The sequence below is a fragment of the Triplophysa dalaica genome, chromosome 3, assembly GCF_015846415.1.
Source record: "Triplophysa dalaica isolate WHDGS20190420 chromosome 3, ASM1584641v1, whole genome shotgun sequence".
Taxonomy (NCBI): Eukaryota; Metazoa; Chordata; class Actinopteri; order Cypriniformes; family Nemacheilidae; genus Triplophysa; species Triplophysa dalaica.
Genome location: NC_079544.1, coordinates 22,078,436 through 22,098,754, shown reverse-complemented (window position 1 = coordinate 22,098,754; position 20,319 = coordinate 22,078,436). Strand labels below are relative to the sequence as shown.

The window sequence follows — 20,319 nt, the reverse complement described above, 5'->3', positions numbered from 1 at the left end:
TGGTGACATCATTTCAATCTGTTTTCACAAGTATGTTTGTGAATGCGTTTATTTAAACATGTTCATTTTAACAGGGCTTCTGTGCAGCGCTTATGGTGTTCCGCGAAAGTACAACTTCATAAATCAGAATATGACATGGGCAGCAGCTCAGAGTTACTGTAGAGAGAGGTTCACTGATCTGGCAACTGTAGACTCTATAGATGATGTGAACAGGACGGTGAATACAGTGAATGATGGATACAGTGGATCAGTGTGGATTGGACTGAAAAGGGGCACACAGCATCGTTGGGTTTGGTGTGGAGAAAACACAATCTCCGAGTACATTAACTGGGAGCCAGGACAGCCAAATCAACCATTAAGTGAATTTTGTGTGTTTAGCTCTAATGGGGGTTGGCATGATATGCCGTGTAAATCTGTTCTTCCTTTTGTGTGTTACAATGGTGAGTTTTGTGTTTGTTTCAATTTAAGAATGTGCAATTTAGAAAAAGAAGAGCTGATTTTTTTGAATCTATCAATAGAAAATGGGTACATCATGGTAAACAGTTATAAAAACTGGACAGATGCTCAGAGTTACTGCAGACAGTATCACACTGATCTGGCCACCATCCACAGCCTTGAGGAGCAGAACCAGCAAAGTGCAGTTGTAGGAAGCGGACAAAGCGTCTGGATCGGTCTGTCTCTGGACTCTTGGCAGTGGTCTGATCAATGGAATCTCATTTTTAGAAACTGGGCAGCAGGATACACATCACAGACATCAGAATCTGGTGATTGTGCTGTCATGTCCACAACTGACTCTGGGAAATGGATTCAGGACAGCTGTGATCTTCACCATCCTTTTCTCTGCTATGGACGTGAGTTTTTTTTAAAACTAACTTAAAACAGTAAGAATTCCATTGGATTCCTAATGTTGATGCTTCAAATTTTTTTTCTCTTAACTTTACATGGGAATCAGTCTTGTTAAAATGTAATCTTTAATTGAAGAGGATATTTATTGCATTATATATGAACCTCAGGAATGATATTTGAACACTGCAAATAATGAGTTTTTAATTGTCTTCACAATGAAGTTCATTTCTTTGTTGCCTCAGGGCCCAAACCTCTTTATCGACCTCATCACTACATCAACACTAGAATGTCTTGGTCAGAAGCTCAGAGTTACTGCAGAGAGAGATTCACTGATCTGGCTACTGTAGACTCTATGGATGATGTGAACAGGATGATAAATAAAGTGAATGATGGATACAGTACATCAGTGTGGATTGGACTGAAGAGGGCGACACAGAGTCGATGGGGATGGTCTATGGGAGACACTCTTACACAGTACACTGGTTGGAAGTCAGGAAAACCTAATGGTGATGGAGTATGCGGCGAACTTAACAATGGAGAATGGAACGATCTTCCATGCAGCACAAATTATAGTTTTGTGTGCTACAATGGTAGAAATCATTTTTTTATTTTATTCCAGTAATTTAATATTTTGTTTAACTGAAAAGAAGTGCTGAGATCATATTTTCGTTTTGCTTGTCTCAATAGAAACTATTGGAAACATCCTGATACAGACTCTGAAAAACTGGAGAGATGCTCAGAGTTACTGCAGACAGTATCACACTGATCTGGCCACCATCAGCAGCCCTGAGGAGCAACAACAGCTGAATAATCTTGCTGGATATACCTCACATGTCTGGATCGGTCTGTTCTCTGACTCTTGGCAGTGGTCTGATCAATGGAGTCTCTTCTTTAGAAACTGGGCAGCAGGACAACCATCAACATCTGGTGAATGTGTCGCCATGTCATCAGCAACTCCTGGGAAATGGGCTCATGATAGCTGTAATCTGAAACGTCCATTTTTCTGCCATGGATGTGAGTTTCTTTAACAAACTAAATGAATATTTTAGTCAGAAGTCCTCATCAACATGTCTGAATTTTTGCATGGGGTTTAATCTTAAAATAATATTTTGCTGGAAAATTATTTTATATCTGTTGTCGATGCCCATAAACCTCTTTCACGTGATTCGGTAACTAAGTCAACGCAGGGTAATGCAACTTCCCCTACAGATCAAATCCCATTTTAATAGAATGCGCTTGTGTCATTTAAGGCGCGATTCACATTTCGCATCTAAAACCGCGCGGAAAACGCGAGCTGCCCTGCGATCTATTTTTCCCTTTTTTTGCGCTCTCCTGTCGTCTGTCGTCGCTAAGCAACCATTGGCAACCACAAGGTAAAAACAAAGGATATATGGATTATATGCACTGACAATATGTTGCAACAACTCTGCTACTACATTTAGTCATGCTGTGATCATCTTTGTCTATTTTTCATTGAGCTTGTCTTTATTGGCTAGTTGGTTCTTGTCACATGACCTGCGGTGCGCTTGCGCTTTTCTGAAATGTTGAGATTTTTCTCGATGCGGCGCCGACGCTCATGAAAAAAGAGCCCCCTATTTTATAAAAGACACGAAATGTGAATTGGAGCTAAAGCTACGCACGTTTATCTGTACTGTTTTGTTTTGAGACTTTAATATATTTAACATAAAATCTATATCTGTACATTTATCGGTTTTGTGCACTCAGACTGCTAATATTCACTTAAGTGTTTTGATTCATATACCCTCACTGTATTATTAGAAATTACTTTAAAATGCTGGCACTCTTGTTGTAATTAAGATGTCATTAACTGCTAATGTGTTTTTATTGTAATTAAAATACGATTATTTCATTCATAAATTGTGAAAACGTATTAAATGTAGAACTTTACAATTAACCAAGGTCAAGAAATACAAAGGATTACATTCCGTCGTAACCTATATTAATGAATTAGATTTTATTATAAAATGCTTACCACAAACAGCTGTACTGTCCTTTTCCATTTGTTTATGGGTCGCTTTTAATACTACACATTAGATTTTAATTATTCTGAATAATCATGGTCTTCCGTTTATTTTAATATAGCCTACTGTATAGGCTACATAAACAATTATTCACTCCCCTATCACAGTAACACAGGGCAGATCCATCCATCCATCCATTTTCTACCGCTTATCCGGGACCGGGTCGCGGGGGCAGCAGTCTAAGCAGGGATGCCCAGACTTCCCTCTCCCTAGACACTTCCTCCAGCTCTTCCGGGGGGACACCGAGGCGTTCCCAGGCCAGCCGGGAGACATAGTCCCTCCAGCGTGTCCTAGGTCTTCCCTGGGGTCTTCTCCCGGTGGGACATGCCCGGAACACCTTACCGGGAAGGCGTCCAGGGGGCATCCGGAAAAGATGCCCGAGCCACCTCAGCTGGCCCCTCTCGATGTGGAGGAGCAGCGGATCTACTCTGAGCTCCTCCCGAGTGACCGAGCTTCTCACCCTATCTCTAAGGGATCGCCCGGCCACCCTGCGGAGAAAGCTCATTTCGGCCGCCTGTATCCGGGATCTTGTCCTTTCGGTCATGACCCACAGCTCATGACCATAGGTGAGAGTAGGAACGTAGATTGACCGGTAAATCGAGAGCTTCGCCTTGCGGCTCAGCTCCTTCTTCACCACGACAGACCGGTACAGCGACCGCATTACTGCAGAAGCTGCACCGATCCGTCTGTCAATCTCCCGCTCCATCCTTCCCTCACTCGTGAACAAGACCCCCAGATACTTGAACTCCTCCACTTGAGGCAGTAACTCTCCACCTACCTGAAGTGAGCAAGCCACCCTTTTCCGGCTGAGAACCATGGCCTCAGATTTGGAGGTGCTGATTCTCATCCCAGCCGCTTCACACTCGGCTGCAAACCGTCCCAGTGCATGCTGAAGGTCCTGGTCTGATGGGGCCAGCACGATGACATCATCCGCAAAGAGCAGAGATGCAATCGTGTGGTCACCAAACCCGACGCCCTCCGGCCCCTGGCTGCGCCTAGAAATTCTGTCCATAAAAATTATGAACAGAACCGGCGACAAAGGGCAGCCCTGCCGGAGTCCAACATGCACCGGGAACAAGTCTGACTTACCGCCGGCAATGCGAACCAAGCTCCTGCTCCGGTCGTACAGGGACCGGATGGCCCTTAGCAAAGGGTCCCTAATCCCATACTCCCGGAGCACCCTCCACAAGATGTCGCGAGGGACACAGTCGAATGCCTTCTCCAAATCCACAAAACACATGTGGATTGGTTGGGCAAACTCCCATGAACCCTCCAGCACCCTGAAGAGGGTATAGAGCTGGTCCAGTGTTCCACGACCGGGACGGAAACCACACTGTTCCTCCTGTATCCGAGGTTCTACTATCGGCCGGATTCTCCTCTCCAGTACCCTGGCATAGACTTTCCCGGGGAGGCTGAGAAGTGTGATCCCCCGGTAGTTGGAGCACACCCTCCGGTCCCCCTTCTTAAAAAGAGGGACCACCACCCCGGTCTGCCAGTCCAAGGGCACTGCCCCGACCGCCACGCGATGCTGCAGAGGCGTGTCAGCCAAGACAGCCCCACAACATCCAGAGACTTGAGGTACTCAGGACGGATCTCATCCACCCCCGGTGTCCTGCCACCGAGGAGTTTCTTGACTACCTCGGTGACTTCATCCCGGGTGATGGGCGAGTCCGCCTCTGAGCCCTCGGCCTCTGCTTCCTCGATGGAAGACGTGACGGCGGGATTGAGGAGATCCTCGAAGTATTCCTTCCACCGCCCGATGATATCCCCGGTCGAGGTCAACAGCTGCCCCCCTCCACTGTAAACAGCGTTGGTGGGGCATTGCTTCCCCCTCCTGAGGCGTCGGACGGTTTGCCAGAATCTCTTCGAGGCCGACCGATAGTCTTTCTCCATGGCCTCGCTGAACTCCTCCCAGGCCCGAGTTTTTGCCTCCCCAACCACCCGGGCTGCAGTCCGCTTGGCCTGTCGGTACCTGTCAGCTGCCTCGGGAGTCCCACAAGCCAGCCAGGCCCGATAGGACTACTTCTTCAGCTTGACGGCATCCCTTACTTCCGGTGTCCACCACCGGGTTCGGGGATTGCCGCCTCGACAGGCACCGGAGACCTTACGGCCACAGCTCCGAGTGGCTGCGTTGACAATGGAGGTGGAGAACATGGTCCACTCGGACTCAATATCTCCAGACTCCCTCGGGATCTGGTCGAAGCTCTGCCGGAGTTGGGAGTTGAAGATCTCTCTGACAGGCGTTTCGGCCAAACGTTCCCAACAGACCCTCACAGTACGTTTGGGTCTGCCGAGTCTGTCCAGCTTCCTCCCCCGCCATCGGATCCAACTCACCACCAGGTGGTGATCGGTTGACAGCTCCGCCCCTCTCTTCACCCGAGTGTCCAAGACATACGGCCGTAGGTCAGATGAAACAACAACAAAGTCGATCATTGACCTCCGGCCAAGGGTGTCCTGGTGCCATGTGCACTGATGGACACCCTTATGCTTGAACATGGTGTTCGTTATGGCCAAACTGTAACTAGCACAGAAGTCCAATAACAGAACACCACTCGGGTTCAGATCAGGGGGGCCGTTCCTCCCAATCACGCCCCTCCAGATGTCACTGTCGCTGCCCACGTGGGCGTTGAAGTCACCCAGCAGAACGACGGAGTCCCCAGTCGGGGCGCTTTCCAGCACCACTCCCAGAGACTCCAAGAAGGCGGGTACTCTACACTGCCATTTGGCCCATAGGCACAAACGACAGTGAGAGACCTATCCCCGACCCGGAGGCGCAGGGAAGCAACCCTCTCGTTCACCGGGGAAAACTCCAACACATGGCGGCTGAGCTGGGGGGCTATAAGCAAACCCACACCAGCCCGCCGCCTCTCACCCTTGGCAACTCCAGAGTGGTAAAGAGTCCATCCCCCCTCGAGGAGTGTGGTTCCAGAGCCCAAGCTGTGCGTAGAGGTGATCCCGACTATCTCTAGTCGGAATCTCTGAACCTCACGCACAAGCTCCGGCTCCGTCAGAGAGGTGACGTTCCATGTCCCTAGAGCTAGATTCCGCGTCCAGGGATCGGGTTGTCGAGGCCCCCGCCTTCGACTACCACCCAATCCACTTTGCACCGGCCCCTTACGGTCCTTCCTGTAGGTGGTGAATCCACGGGAGGGTGGCCCCACGTCGCTCCTTCGGGCTGAGCCCGGCCGGACCCCATGGGGGAAGGTCCGACCACCAGGTGCTCGCATACGAGCCCCAACCCCGGGCCTGGCTCCAGGGTGGGGCCCCGGCTGCGCCATACCGGGCGACGTCACGGTCCTCGAAATTGTAGTCATCATATGGGTGTTTTGAACCGCTCTTGGTCTGACCCGTCGCCTAGGACCTGTTTGCCTTGGGAGACCCTACCAGGGGCATATAGCCCCGGACAACATAGCTCCTAGGGTCTTTCGGGTACTCAAACCCCTCCACCACGGTAAGGTGGCAGTTCAAGGAGGGGTAAATAATATAATAATAAATCACGCATACATGATGCATGTCAAAAGTAAAACTTTTGATATTGTATATTTTACGTTATAAAAATATTTTTTATAATGTTAGTAGCACTAGCATTTTATGAAACAGAAAGTATGATGTGAGTCAGACGGAAGGGATTGGTTGATGTCCTTCCAGCACAGCGTGCTGCCTTTACTGCTACGTTTATTTTATCGATATAAATCAGAACCAAACCAGACATAAAGAATAAAATGAGACAGAGAACATCATCACTGGATTTTGCAGTTCAGTAGTTAAAATCAGCAAGTACCAGCCTCAGGTTGCTGTCCCATAAACCGACATATAAGATGTGTCCCAATTCGGGGGTTGCAACCTTCCAAGGTCGAGGACTTAAAAACAAGGACTTGCTCTTCGAAGCACGCAACCTCAAAAGTCCAAAAATCGAACTGAAATGAGACGGTCTAGTCTGACAGAGGATTTCCTAATCGTGTCACCTGCTGCTCATGTTGCGTGGTGACAGCAGCAGGACATAGCAGAGACGTTTCTGACTTTTTTTAAACAAATAGAGAGCCAGAAAAATATGTTTTATTTATGGGAATATGACTTGTTTATGTAGATAGACAGTAGATTAAACAGCCCAAAAGTATATAAAATTAATCAACCGTAGAAATTTAAAACACATTAATGCATCAATAATGTTAATTAACAACATTACATATAATATTAAAACACTGGAATGGATCTTTTTTGTGAATTACATACTTTTATTTAAATAAAGTTTTGAAGGATTTTTAAAAAAAAATCATGCGGTTACTGTAGCGCAATGAATCTCTGGATAGCCAAAGCTGTGAAGGATACATTCGTTCTATCCTTAAAAACCCGCTGAAATAAGATTGCATTTTGGGGCTCTATCTGAAGCAACCTTTGAGTCGGGACAGCCGTACAAGCCTTCAGTCGTGCTGCTGTGACACGATCGGTCTTAAAATGCAGCCTTCAAAGAACGCAGCCCCCGAATTAGCACATAGCCATTGTCCTATAAAACATATATACATTGTTTTTATTATGTACCAGTTGAGGACATACAGTAGTAGAATGATTTTTTTTGTTCACTCTTTTAGCTGTAAGTTGTCTTTACAATGTTGATCATTTATGTTCTGCGCAGGGCCCAAACCTTTATATCGACATTATCACTATATAAATGAAAGTAGGTCATGGTCAGACGCTCAGAGTTACTGCAGAGAGAGGTTCACTGATCTGGCAACTGTAGACTCTATAGATGATGTGAACAGGACGGTGAATACAGTGAATGATGGATACAGTGGATCAGTGTGGATTGGACTGAAGAGGGCGACACAGAGTCGATGGGTCTGGTCGATGGAGAACAACACACTCTCTCAGTATATTAACTGGAAAGCAGGAGAGCCAAACTTTGATGGAGAGTGTGTAGGGAGTTCTAATGGAAGTTGGTTTGATGAAACATGCTCAACTTTACTTCCATTTGTGTGTTACAACGGTGAGTCCTCAAATCTGTTGAGTATTTTTCAGTTCAGTTTGCATCCACGTGCTTTATGAATGATCTAACCTGTTAACATAGACATGTTTCAAAATACACACCGCATACGCACTGCAAACGTATGAAACAGATGTTAGAGTTGACCCTTATGTTTCTGAACAGGCACCGCTGGTTTTATTTTTATTAATATGACTCTGACTTGGAGAGATGCTCAGAATTACTGCAGACAACATCACACTGACTTGGCGAGTGTCAGCAGTCCAGAGCAACAGCGTCTGATCAATGATAAATCATCAGTCTGGATCGGTCTGTTTCTACACTCCTGGCAGTGGTCTGATGATTGGAGTCTCAGTTTCAGATATTGGACAACGGGACAACCATCCAACAGTTCAGCGTCTGGTAACTGTGTTGCCATGACAACAAATGACTCTGGAAAATGGGTTTATGACAACTGTGACCAAAAGTTTCCCTTTATTTGCCATGGACGTGAGTTTCTTTAAAAACTAAATGAATAAAGATCAGTATTGCTTTTGTTCCATAATGTTTTCTGTCTTCACAATGAGAGTTCTGTTCACTCTCGTTGTGAAAGTAAGATATGAGCGGCTGTGCTGAAGGGTGTTGTGAGGCTTGATGCGAAGTGGAGAAAATAGTCCCAGATCGTCGCTTCATATTGGCAGTGTAGAATACTTTCTTTTGTGACCCTGGACAGCGAAACCTTTAGGGTCAATTTTACGAAATTTAGATTTTACATAACCTGAAAGCTAAATAAAAACGTTTTTTATTGATGTATGGTTTGTAAGGATAGGACAATATCTGGCCAAGACACTAATGTTTAAGACTCTGGAATTTGAGGGAGCAAAAAATCTAAATATTAAGAAAATCGCAGCAGCGAGTGATGTTTGTAGGTGTGTTTCCGGGCATTTTTGTTAGCGATATTGCTGCATCTATTCACAGAAATAATGTTTTTATATATTTAGGTTATGAAATTTGCAGAATATCTTCATGGATTATGATCTTTACTTAATATCCTAATGATTTTTGGCATAGATGAAAGATCGATAATTTGTATTTGTGTGTACATTTGGCTATTACTAATAATGTTCCCATGCTACTTAAGACTGGTTTTGTGATCCAGGGTCAAATTTAAGATATTAAGAGAGAGCACCATAGCAATAACCATTCATATACAGTATATATAAGCTAAAATACACATTTCTCTCTAGAAATGAAATCAAAATTCATTGAAAGTGGAAATTAAATTTAAATTTATACAAAACTGTGCTCTCATGGGGCTCTCGGCCACCGTTGTATTGTTTCGAGCTTGATCACCTTTCTTGTGCACATACCTTTGTAGCATCGTGAGAAATGTAAGGCAGCAGATGTATCCTTCACTCCCTTGCATTTCTCACATGATTGGTTGAGCAGGATCAAACTCGAAAATAAAATTAGAAGTAAAGTTAATAGGGCAATTCCATGAAAATGTTAAACTTACAAGGAAAGGTTTTTACCAGCGGTTTTTACTATGGTAACAAAACAGATTTTAACATTTGGTGGTTGAATACCCGTGTGAGATCTCTCTTCACATTTGTAAAGCATTTGTTTTATTTTTATTGCATGATTTTTCAGGTAAGTGCCATGTTCAGGATTGTCCCATCCATAACGCTACATATTCCTCATAAATGGACACATGAAAATGTATATAAAGTAAATATTTAATGTTCTATGAAGAGGCATCCATTCTCCATTCATTGGGTATTATTGCTTCAGGATTGTGACTTTTTTTTGGCAGAAATCCTACAAAGTTTATCGTCTCCGAAAAAACGCTTCCTTTTTTGTCACATATATAACGCATGTTTACTTCCTTCTTTTTAATAGATTTTTTTTCATAGACCGACATTTTTTTATGTTTAGACTCTATCAACAAGGCTTCAGTAAACTATAAACAGATGGTTCAACATAATAATAACAAATTCATTATCTGAGCATTTTTAGGTCATGTCCATAACGCAAAATGTCACGACTATAACGCTGAATTTGCCCAATATTGGATTCAGACGTGCCTTCATGGCTTCCTGCTTTGGAATGCAGCGTCTGAATGCAGAGCTTAATAGCTTTCAGATGCAGCCAAATCTGTGCTTTGTCGTAAATAAAACACAGCTATTGAACAATCAGAATCAAGGACTTGAACTAACTGTTTTATAATTGTCTTTACAATGAATACATTTTCTTTCTACCATAGGGCCTAAACCTCTTTATCGACTGTATCACTACATAAACACCACACTGTCATGGTCAGAAGCTCAGAGTTACTGCAGAGAGAGGTTCACTGATCTGGCTACTGTAGACTCTATGAATGATGTGAACAGGACGATAAATAAAGTGAATGATGGATACAGTGGATCAGTGTGGATCGGTCTGAAGAGGGCAACACGGAGTCGATGGGGATGGTCTAATGGTGATGACAGCTACACACAGTACAGAGGGTGGGGTACAGGAGAACCTCATGGTGATGGAGAATGTTGCGAACTTAAGAATGGAGCTTGGAACGATCTTCCATGTAGTACAGATTTTGGTTTTGTGTGCTACAATGGTGAGTAATCAGGTGATTTGTGGGCAATTATTCAGTTAAAGCTGAAAATAGGTGATGAGACTTGTTTTTCTTCTGTCAATAGAAACTATTGGAAACATCCTGATAAAGACTCTGAAAAACTGGACAGATGCTCAGAGTTACTGCAGACAGTATCACACTGATCTGGCCACCATCAGCAGCCCTGAGGAGCAACAACAGCTGTATAATCTTGCTAGAAATGTTTCACGGGTCTGGATCGGTCTGTTCTCTGACTCGTGGCAGTGGTCTGATCAATGGAGTCTCTTCTTTAGAAACTGGGCAGCAGTACAACCATCAACATCTGGTGATTGTGTTGCCATGTCAACAACTGACTCTGGAAAATGGACTCAATACAGCTGTGATCATCAGCGTCCTTTTATCTGCTATGGACGTGGGTTTATTTTTACCTGGGAATTACTGTCAAGTTTTTATTTTATTACAAAGATATTTATTTTACAGAATTCACACTATATCTCTGCATTAGCAATGAACATATATTATTTTCTTCTGCCACAGGGCCCAAACTTCATCGCCATTATCTCTATGTAAATAATAAAATGTCTTGGTCAGAAGCTCAGAGTTACTGCAGAGAGAGGTTTACTGATCTGGCTACTGTAGACTCTATGAATGATGTGAACAAGTTGATGAATACAGTGAAGTCTTGGTATAGCGGGTCATTGTGGATTGGACTGAAGAGGACGACACAGAGTCGATGGCTCTGGTCTTCAGGTTATGACACTCTTAAGCAGTTCAGTGGATGGCAGTCAGGAGAACCTAATGGTGATCCAGCATGTGTGTTTTTCGCCAATGGATTTTGGAGTAAATATTCGTGCTCAAATCGTTTATTCTTTGTGTGCTATAATGGTGAGTAGTCTTTTTTTTCAATTCTTAATATTCAGTTGAGCTATAAAAAAGTGCTAAAGTCGTATTCTTATTTTGCATCTCTCAAAACAAGGTATTGGAAACATTGTGATTCCAATTTGGAATAACTGGACAGATGCTCAGAGTTACTGTAGACAGTATCACACCGATCTGGCCACCATCAGCAGTCCTGAGGAACAAAAGCAGCTGTATAGTGTGGTTGGAAATGGGCCATGGGTCTGGATCGGTCTGTTCTTTGACTCTTGGCAGTGGTCTGATCAATGGAGTCTCTTTAATTTCAGATACTGGGAGACAGGATACACATCCCTGAGTTCTGGATCTGGTAACTGTGTTGCCATGTCCACAACTGACTCTGGGAAATGGATTCAGGACAGCTGTGATCTTCACCGTCCTTTTCTCTGCTATGGACGTGAGTTTTAGAGTTGAGCCGGATACTCGGCTGAAACGAGTATACGTTATGGATATAGCACTTTTGCCGAGTACGAGTATCATACGAGTAATAAGAGTCAATATCTGTGCTCGGATTGAATAATAATCCTCATTGGGTAGCTGACTGTGTCTGCGTTCTATGATAGTCACAGCCCCCCTCCCCTACACAGTACACACATACAGACGTACAGGCGTCTCTGCCTGTCGAGTTTTTTTTTCTTTTTTTAACCGTCAGCTGGCTCTAACCAGTTTTTTTTGTTACTTCACGCACTGAGTCACTGAGACTTTCTTGCTGTATTTCTTAAAAATTTTTTAAGGAAGTAGTGGTATAAAACTATATTACAAATAATTTCTGATCAACCCATATCAACAGCATACTTAAAATAACGTACCGGTTAAAGCCCCGCCCATCTCAAGACAACCCGACCCACTTCCATGTTAAATCCCGCCCAGTCCGAGTACAGATACAGATAATTCATATGGTTAACAGTTACAGATACAGATACAGATAATGCTGTACTCGCTCATCCCAAGTGAGTTTCTTTTACAAACTAACTTAAAACAGTTAGAATTCTATTGGATTCCTAGTGTTGATGCTTCAATTTTTTACATGGGAATCAGTCTTGTTAAAATGTAATCTTTAATTGAAGAGGATATTTATTGCATTATATATGAACCTCAGGAACGATATTTGAAAACTGCAAATAATGAGTTTTTTGATTGTCTTCACAATAAAGTTCATTTCTTTGTTGCCTCAGGGCCCAAACCTCTTTATCGACCTCATCACTACATCAACACTAGAATGTCTTGGTCAGAAGCTCAGATTTACTGCAGAGAGAGATTCACTGATCTGGCTACTGTAGACTCTATAGATGATGTGAACAGGATGATAAATAAAGTGAATGATGGATACAGTACATCAGTGTGGATTGGACTGAAGAGGGCGACACAGAGTCGATGGGGATGGTCTATGGGAGACACTCTTACACAGTACACTGGATGGAAGTCAGGAAAACCTAATGGTGATGGAGTATGCGGCGAACTTAACAGTGGAGAATGGAACGATCTTCCATGCAGCACAAATTATAGTTTTGTGTGCTACAATGGTAGAAATCATTTTTCTTTTTTATTCCAGTAATTTAATATTTTGTTTAACTGAAAAGAAGTGCTGAGATCATACCTTCGTTTTGCTTGTCTCAATAGAAACTATTGGAAACATCCTGATACAGACTCTGAAAAACTGGAGAGATGCTCAGAGTTACTGCAGACAGTATCACACTGATCTGGCCACCATCAGCAGCCCTGAGGAGCAACAACAGCTGTATAATCTTGCTGGATATACCTCACATGTCTGGATCGGTCTGTTCTCTGACTCTTGGCAGTGGTCTGATCAATGGAGTCTCTTCTTTAGAAACTGGGCAGCAGGACAACCATCAACATCTGGTGAATGTGTTGCCATGTCAACAACAGACTCTGGGAAATGGGCTCATGACAGCTGTAATCTGAAACGTCCATTTTTCTGCCATGGATGTGAGTTTCTTTAACAAACTAAATGAATATTTTAGTCAGAAGTCCTAATCGACATATCTGAATTTTTGCATGGGGTTTAATCTTAAAATAATATTTTACTGGAAAATGATTTTATATCTGTTGTCGATGCCCATAAACCGATATTTGAGGGAATATGACTTGTTTATGTAGATAGACAGTAGATTAAACAGCCCAAAAGTATATAAAATAAATAAACCTTAGAAATTTACAACACAATAATGCACCAATAATGTTAATTAACAACATCACATATAATATTAAAACACTGCAATGGATCTTTTTTGTGAATTACATACTTTTATTTAAATAAAGTTTTGAATGATTAAATCATGCGGTTACTGTAGCGCAATGAATCTCTGGATAGCCAAATCTGTGAAGGATACATTCATTCTATCCTTAAAAACCCGCTGAAATAAGATTGCATTTTGGGGCTGTATTTGAAGCAACCTTTGAGTCGGGACAGCCGTACAAGCCTTCAGTCGTGCTGCTGTGACACGATCGGTCAAAAAAATGCAGCCTTCAAAGAACGCAGCCCCCGAATTAGCACACAGCCATTGTCCTCTAAAACATATATACATTGTTTTTATAATGTACCAGTTGGGTACATATCGTAGTAGAATGATGTTTTTTTGTTCACTCTTTTTGCTGTAAGTTGTCTTTACAATGTTAATCATTTATGTTCTGCGCAGGGCCCAAACCTTTATATCGACATTATCACTATATAAATGAAAGTAGGTCATGGTCAGACGCTCAGAGTTACTGCAGAGAGAGGTTCACTGATCTGGCAACTGTAGACTCTATAGATGATGTGAACAGGACGGTGAATACAGTGAATGATGGATACAGTGGATCAGTGTGGATTGGACTGAAGAGGGCGACACAGAGTCGATGGGTCTGGTCGATGGAGAACAACACACTCTCTCAGTATATTAACTGGAAAGCAGGAGAGCCAAACTTTGATGGAGAGTGTGTAGGGAGTTCTAATGGAAGTTGGTTTGATGAAACATGCTCAACTTTACTTCCATTTGTGTGTTACAATAGTGAGTCCTCAAATCTGTTGAGTATTTTTCAGTTCAGTTTGCATCCACGTGCTTTATGAATGATCTAACCTGTTAACATAGACATGTTTAAAAATACACACCGCATACGCACTGCAAACGTATGAAACAGATGTTAGAGTTGACCCTTATGTTTCTGAACAGGCACCGCTGGTTTTATTTTTATTAATATGACTCTGACTTGGAGAGATGCTCAGAATTACTGCAGACAACATCACACTGACTTGGCGAGTGTCAGCAGTGCAGAGCAACAGCGTCTGATCAATGATAAATCATCAGTCTGGATCGGTCTGTTTCTACACTCCTGGCAGTGGTCTGATGATTGGAGTCTCAGTTTCAGATATTGGACAACGGGACAACCATCCAACAGTTCAGCATCTGGTAACTGTGTTGCCATGACAACAAATGACTCTGGAAAATGGGTTTATGACAACTGTGACCAAAAGTTTCCCTTTATTTGCCATGGACGTGAGTTTCTTTAAAAACTAAATGAATAAAGATCAGTATTGCTTTTGTTCCATAATGTTTTCTGTCTTCACAATGAGAGTTCTGTTCACTCTCGTTGTGAAAGTAAGATATGAGCGGCTGTGCTGAAGGGTGTTGTGAGGCTTGACGCGAAGTGGAGAAAATAGTCCCAGATCGTCGCTTCATATTGGCAGTGTAAAATACTTTTATTTGTGAACCTGGACGACAAAACCTTTAGGGTCAATTTTACGAAATTTAGATTTTACATAACCTGAAAGCTAAATAAAAACGTTTTTTATTGATGTATGGTTTGTAAGGATTGGACAATATCTGGCCAAGACACTAATGTTTAAAACTCTGGAATTTGAGGGAGCAAAAAATCTAAATATTAAGAAAATCGCAGCAGCGAGTGATGTTTGTAGGTGTGTTTCCAGGCCTTTTTTTGTAGCAATATTGCTGCATCTATTCACAGAAATAATGTTTTTATATATTTAGGTTATGAGATTTACAGAATATCTTCATGGATTATGATCTTTACTTAATATCCTAATGATTTTTGGCCTAGATGAAAGATCGATAATTTGTATTTGTGTGTACATTTGGCTATTACTAATAATGTTCCCATGCTACTTAAGACTGGTTTTGTGATCCAGGGTCAAATTTAAGATATTAAGAGAGAGCACCATAGCAATAACCATTCATATACAGTATATATAAGCTAAAATACACATTTCTCTCTAGAAATGAAATCAAAATTCATTGAAAGTGGAAATTAAATTTAAATTTATACAAAACTGTGCTCTCATGGGGCTCTCGGCCACCGTTGTATTGTTTCGAGCTTGATCACCTTTCTTGTGCACATACCTTTGTAGCATCGTGAGAAATGTAAGGCAGCAGATGTATCCTTCACTCCCTTGCATTTCTCACATGATTGGTTGAGCAGGATCAAACTCGAAAATAAAATTAGAAGTAAAGTTAATAGGGCAATTCCATGAAAATGTTAAACTTACAAGGAAAGGTTCCCTTTCTGTCGGTCTCTCGACGTTGTGTCGAGAACGACAGATGGGGTTCGCCCTTGAGAACCAATCAACTCTGACTACTATAGAAAAGGCCAATGAAATTTGGCGAATGCAATTTGCATGCCGGGCTCCGCCCCCGGAAATCCGGTATAAAAGGAGGCCGGCGTGCAGCATTCACTTACCTTTTGTTCTTCAGAGCCATCGCTCATGAGTACAACTCAGGATTCAATCCTCTACAACTACACGCTGGTGCTACGACGTGTTACAGCGGATCGTCCCTTCCTGCAGCGACCTTCCCCTGGGCGTCTCGGCGGTTCCGGAGGTGTTAGAGATTTTTTCTAAAAGTCCTTTTCAGGACTGACTGAGCATTCTCCAGCGCGGCATGTCCCGCTGTTCTCTTGGGTGCGGCACCCTCATCGAGGAGGGGGATGGACACGATCGCTGCATTAGGTGTCTGGGCGTCCAGCACACTGAAGCAGCGTTCGTTGACACATCTGCCTGCACTGCGGGCAGATTGTCATTCAGAAGTTGCGGTCACGGGTGGCTGTCTTCCTACGGGAACCAGCCACCATTTCGTCTGCTACCCGGGCTGTGACATCTGTGGCTACGGCCCCGATGACCACCCACGTTAGCAGCGTTAGTGATACGGGGAACTCTGCGAACGTAAACCCGCCAGCCAAGTGCTCACGGGCCGATCGCACCCCGATTCGCTCTTCTGAACGTTCCCCAACCGGCGGTGGCATACCGTCCGGATCCTCACGCACACACTCGGAAACGATGTGTGACGTAGATGAGATGTCGCTCGCAGCATCGGAGGGAGACTGGCATCCGACTCTGCCGAATCCAAACTCCACCCCCAGCGGTCGAGTTCAGGAGGAAGCAGAGGTGATGTCATCCGTGCTAACCCGGGGATACGTGGTTCCCGAGGTCGGTGCGCGGTGCAAACCGCGCCCACCCCGGGTGCCATGTTTTTCCCGGAGGTGCATGAGGAGCTGTGTAAAACTTGGAACGCTCCACTCACGGACCGTTCCAGTGAAACCAGCTCCGGCTCCCTTACTTCCCTCGATGGTGAGGCAGCCAAGGACTGCGTCGAGATCCCCCGGGTGGAACGTCCGCCTGCGGTGCACCTGTGCCGCGGACGGCTACCACCTGGGGGGGGATCGACCACTCCTACCGTCCAAAGCACGTAAGACTTCGGCATCACTGGTGTCGAAAGCTTGCGATGTTGCGGGCCAGGCTGCCTCCTCTCTCTATGCCTTGGCCATCCTGCAGGTCCGCCAGGCCAGGGCGTTGAGAGGGCTCCACGAGGGTAAGGCCGACCCGGGTATAATGCAGGATCTCCGTGCCACCGCTGACAGCGCTCTACGGGCGACTAAGGCGGCGGCACGGGCCCTGGGTCGGACGATGTCCACGGTAGTGGTCCAGGAGAGACACCCCCGGCTATACCTTGTGCAGAAGAGTGACAGCAAGGAAGTCCGCTTTCTTGATGCACTCATCTCGCAGGGTGGGTTGTTGGTAACACCGTCGAGGACTGCGCTCAGCAGTTTTTTGACGGCGAAGCAGACAGTGGCAATTAACCACATTTTTTTCACGCCGCGACTCGGCCGCCTACAGGCCTCCGAGATCTCACGTGACGTCTGCTTCCCTGCAACCCAGGACCCTTTCGGCATCGGCTCCGGTTCCTGTGCCCCCACAGGCGGCACCCCGGAAGCAGAGGTCGAGGGGGAAACCTACACCCCGTCAGCAACCTCCTCGCGAGAAGGGACACTGACGGGAAGACCCCAGGGAGAACAACATCGGGCCCGAACCTTCACAGCCACGGCTCTGATCGGTCGGTACGGGACGACTCCTGCCTCGTCACCAAAGCCGGGCCCTTGTTAGGGCTTGGCGCCCACTTACTCACTGAGTTTTCTGTTCTCCCCGGGTTTACTTGCAGCCGATCGCACACTCCACTGGACTGTGCTCGGCGAACCGACCTCACACCCTGGCGAGGCGTGAGGTCGTACACATACGACAGCCGTCACCACTCTCAAACCGACAGTGCGTGCCGTTGTCCCGCCAGGCAGGTAAGCAGGCGGAGCAAAAACCTTCCCTCCGGGGACTCCCCGCGACATGGTTAGCTCCGCCAGCCGACGAACCACCCCCCGTGGGAATGATGAAGCAGACCGTCCCCTTGGTCACCCTGTCACAGTCCCTGGGAGCTCGAGAGCTGCCCACACTGTCTCGCTGGCTAATGAGGGCGGTCCGTCTTGGTTACTCGATCCAGTTCGCCAGAGACTCACCCAAGTTTCGGGGCATCATCTCTCCCTCTGTCAGAGGCAGGGACGCCTCCGTACTTCGGGTAGAGGTCACCACCCTTCTGGCAAAACAGGCATCGAGTTCGTCCCTCAAAACCAAGATGTTCAGTGGGTCACCACCCGCACTTCATCGTTCCCAAGAAAGACGGCGGGTTGCCCCCAAAGGCTGCGTACCCTGAACAGAGCACCTTCACAAGCTGCCATTCAGGGTGCTCACACAGAGGCGCGTCCTGACATCTATGAGGTGTCAGGATTGGTTCGTGGCAATCGACCTGAAGGACGCTTACTTTCATGTCTCGATCCTCCTCGACACCGGCCGTTCCCACGGTTCGCGTGCGAGAGGCGGGCATATCAGTACAGAGTCCTCCCTTTCGGTCTGTCCCTGACCGCCCTTTCTCCCTGAGAGGAGGAAGGCGAGCGGGTACTAAACTATCTCAGCGACTGGCCTATCTTGGCACACTCGCGAGATCTGTTATGTACACAAAGGGACCTGGTGCTCCGGCACCTAGGTCGATTGGGACTCCAGGTCAACCAAGAGAGGGGCAAGCTCTCCCCAGTGCAGAGCATCCTCTTTCTCGGTATGGAACTCAACTCTGTCACCATGTCGGCACACCTGTCCGCAGTTGTGCCCAACCAGTGTTGAACTGTCTGAAATGAACATTTTAGGCAGACAGCGGTCCCCCTGAAACAATTCAGAGGCTCCTGGGACACATGGCGTCCTCGCGGGCTAATACCCCTCGAGTTGATGCACATGACACCGCTCCAACACTGGTTTCAGAGTCGAGTTCCGAGGAGAGCGTGGCACACCGGCAGCAGGCGCATGGTGATGCCGCCCTGCTGCCGACGCACCATAACCCCTAGTCTTTATGACTTTTTCGACGGACTCAGGTCCCTCTGAGCAGGTTATGAGGCAGGTCGTGGTGACGACTGAAGTCTCCCTGCAGGGGTGCGGTGTAGTGTGCAACGGGCACGCAGGTGGGGTGTTGGACGAACCCCCGCCTGCGCTGGCATATCAATTGCCAAGAGTTGTGGGCTATGCTACTTGCACTGAGCAGGCTACGGCCTCTCGTGCGAGACATACACGTGCTGTTCCGAGGACAGCACTATAGCTGTAGCGAATACAGATCGTCAGGGTGGCGTTCGCACACAGCAGCTAAACACAACTTGCTCGACGCCTCCTCCGGTGGAGTCAACAGGTGACTCGTTCCCTGCAGGCCACACACCCCGGGCAAACTGAACTAGACAGCCGACGTGCTTTCTCGCCAGTTTATGCCTCGTGGAGAGTGGGGACTCCACCCCCGTGCAGTCCAGCTCATTTGGAGGCTGTTCGGGTAGGCCCAGGTAAAACCTGTTCACCTCCCGTAACACCACCATTTGCCCGCTTGATAGTCCCTGCCCTCGGCACGGATATCCTTGCGCACAGCTGGCCGCGGGATGGGCGGAAGCACACCTTCCCCCCCCAGGAGCCTTCTTGTACAGACTCTGTGCAAGGTCAGGGAGCAGGAGCACCAAGTGTTATTGGTTACACCACACCGGTCTAACCGCACTTGGCCTCAGAGCCGATGCTCTGGATAGCGACTCCCCCTGAACCATTCCCCTGACAGAGGACCTGCTCTCTCAGGGGAAGGACACGTTCTGGCATCCCAGATCAGACCTCTGGAACACCCATGTCTGGTCTCTAGACGGGACGAGAAGATCCTAAGATGGCTACTCCCCCTATACGGCTGAGACCATCACCCAGGCTAGGGCCCCATCTACTAGGCGGTTACACGCCTCTAGACGGTGCCTCTTCTCGTCCTGGTGTCTTTCTCAACGAGAAAGACCCACTGAGGTGCTTGATCAGGATTGTGTTCCCCTCCTCACGAGACTGGAGACTAACATCTCCCTTCCACACTGAAAGTGTATGTAGTCGCTATTGCCACTCATCACGACTCAGTCGGTGGAAAGTTTCTAGGGCAACACGACCTGGTCACCAGGTTCCTAAGCAGCGAGAGGGCGGAATCCGCCTCATCTCCGCTCCATACCCTCTTGGGACCCTAAGTGGTCCTGGGGAGCCTCAGGGCCCCCCAAAGAGCCCCTCGGAGGTTCCGATCTTCCTCATAGAGTAAGACGGCCCTCCTGACGGCGCTCACTTCCTT

The 20,319-nt window shown here is 46.2% G+C and overlaps 1 protein-coding gene across 8 annotated transcripts in view; it reads left to right on the top strand.

Annotated features, from left to right (window-relative positions):
• The window catches only part of LOC130417612 (uncharacterized), a 50,949-nt gene that overhangs the window by 9,853 nt on the left and 20,777 nt on the right, over positions 1–20,319 (top strand). For 4 of the 8 annotated variants that reach the window (XR_008906197.1, XM_056743272.1, XM_056743274.1 and 1 more), the window contains 13 exons: positions 75–851; positions 1,089–1,436; positions 1,534–1,860; positions 7,522–7,872; positions 8,035–8,358; positions 10,112–10,462; positions 10,545–10,871; positions 10,997–11,344; positions 11,436–11,771; positions 12,550–12,897; positions 12,995–13,321; positions 14,032–14,382; positions 14,545–14,868. Coding sequence is in view for 7 of the 8 variants with exons in the window: in XM_056743272.1 (XP_056599250.1) it covers positions 75–851; positions 1,089–1,436; positions 1,534–1,860; positions 7,522–7,872; positions 8,035–8,358; positions 10,112–10,462; positions 10,545–10,871; positions 10,997–11,344; positions 11,436–11,771; positions 12,550–12,897; positions 12,995–13,321; positions 14,032–14,382; positions 14,545–14,868 (4,839 nt within the window). In the remaining variant the exon portion in view is untranslated. The remainder of the gene's footprint in view (positions 1–74; positions 852–1,088; positions 1,437–1,533; positions 1,861–7,521; positions 7,873–8,034; positions 8,359–10,111; positions 10,463–10,544; positions 10,872–10,996; positions 11,345–11,435; positions 11,772–12,549; positions 12,898–12,994; positions 13,322–14,031; positions 14,383–14,544; positions 14,869–20,319) is intronic. The other 4 variants (XM_056743276.1, XM_056743277.1, XM_056743273.1 and 1 more) reach the window with 3 other exon arrangements.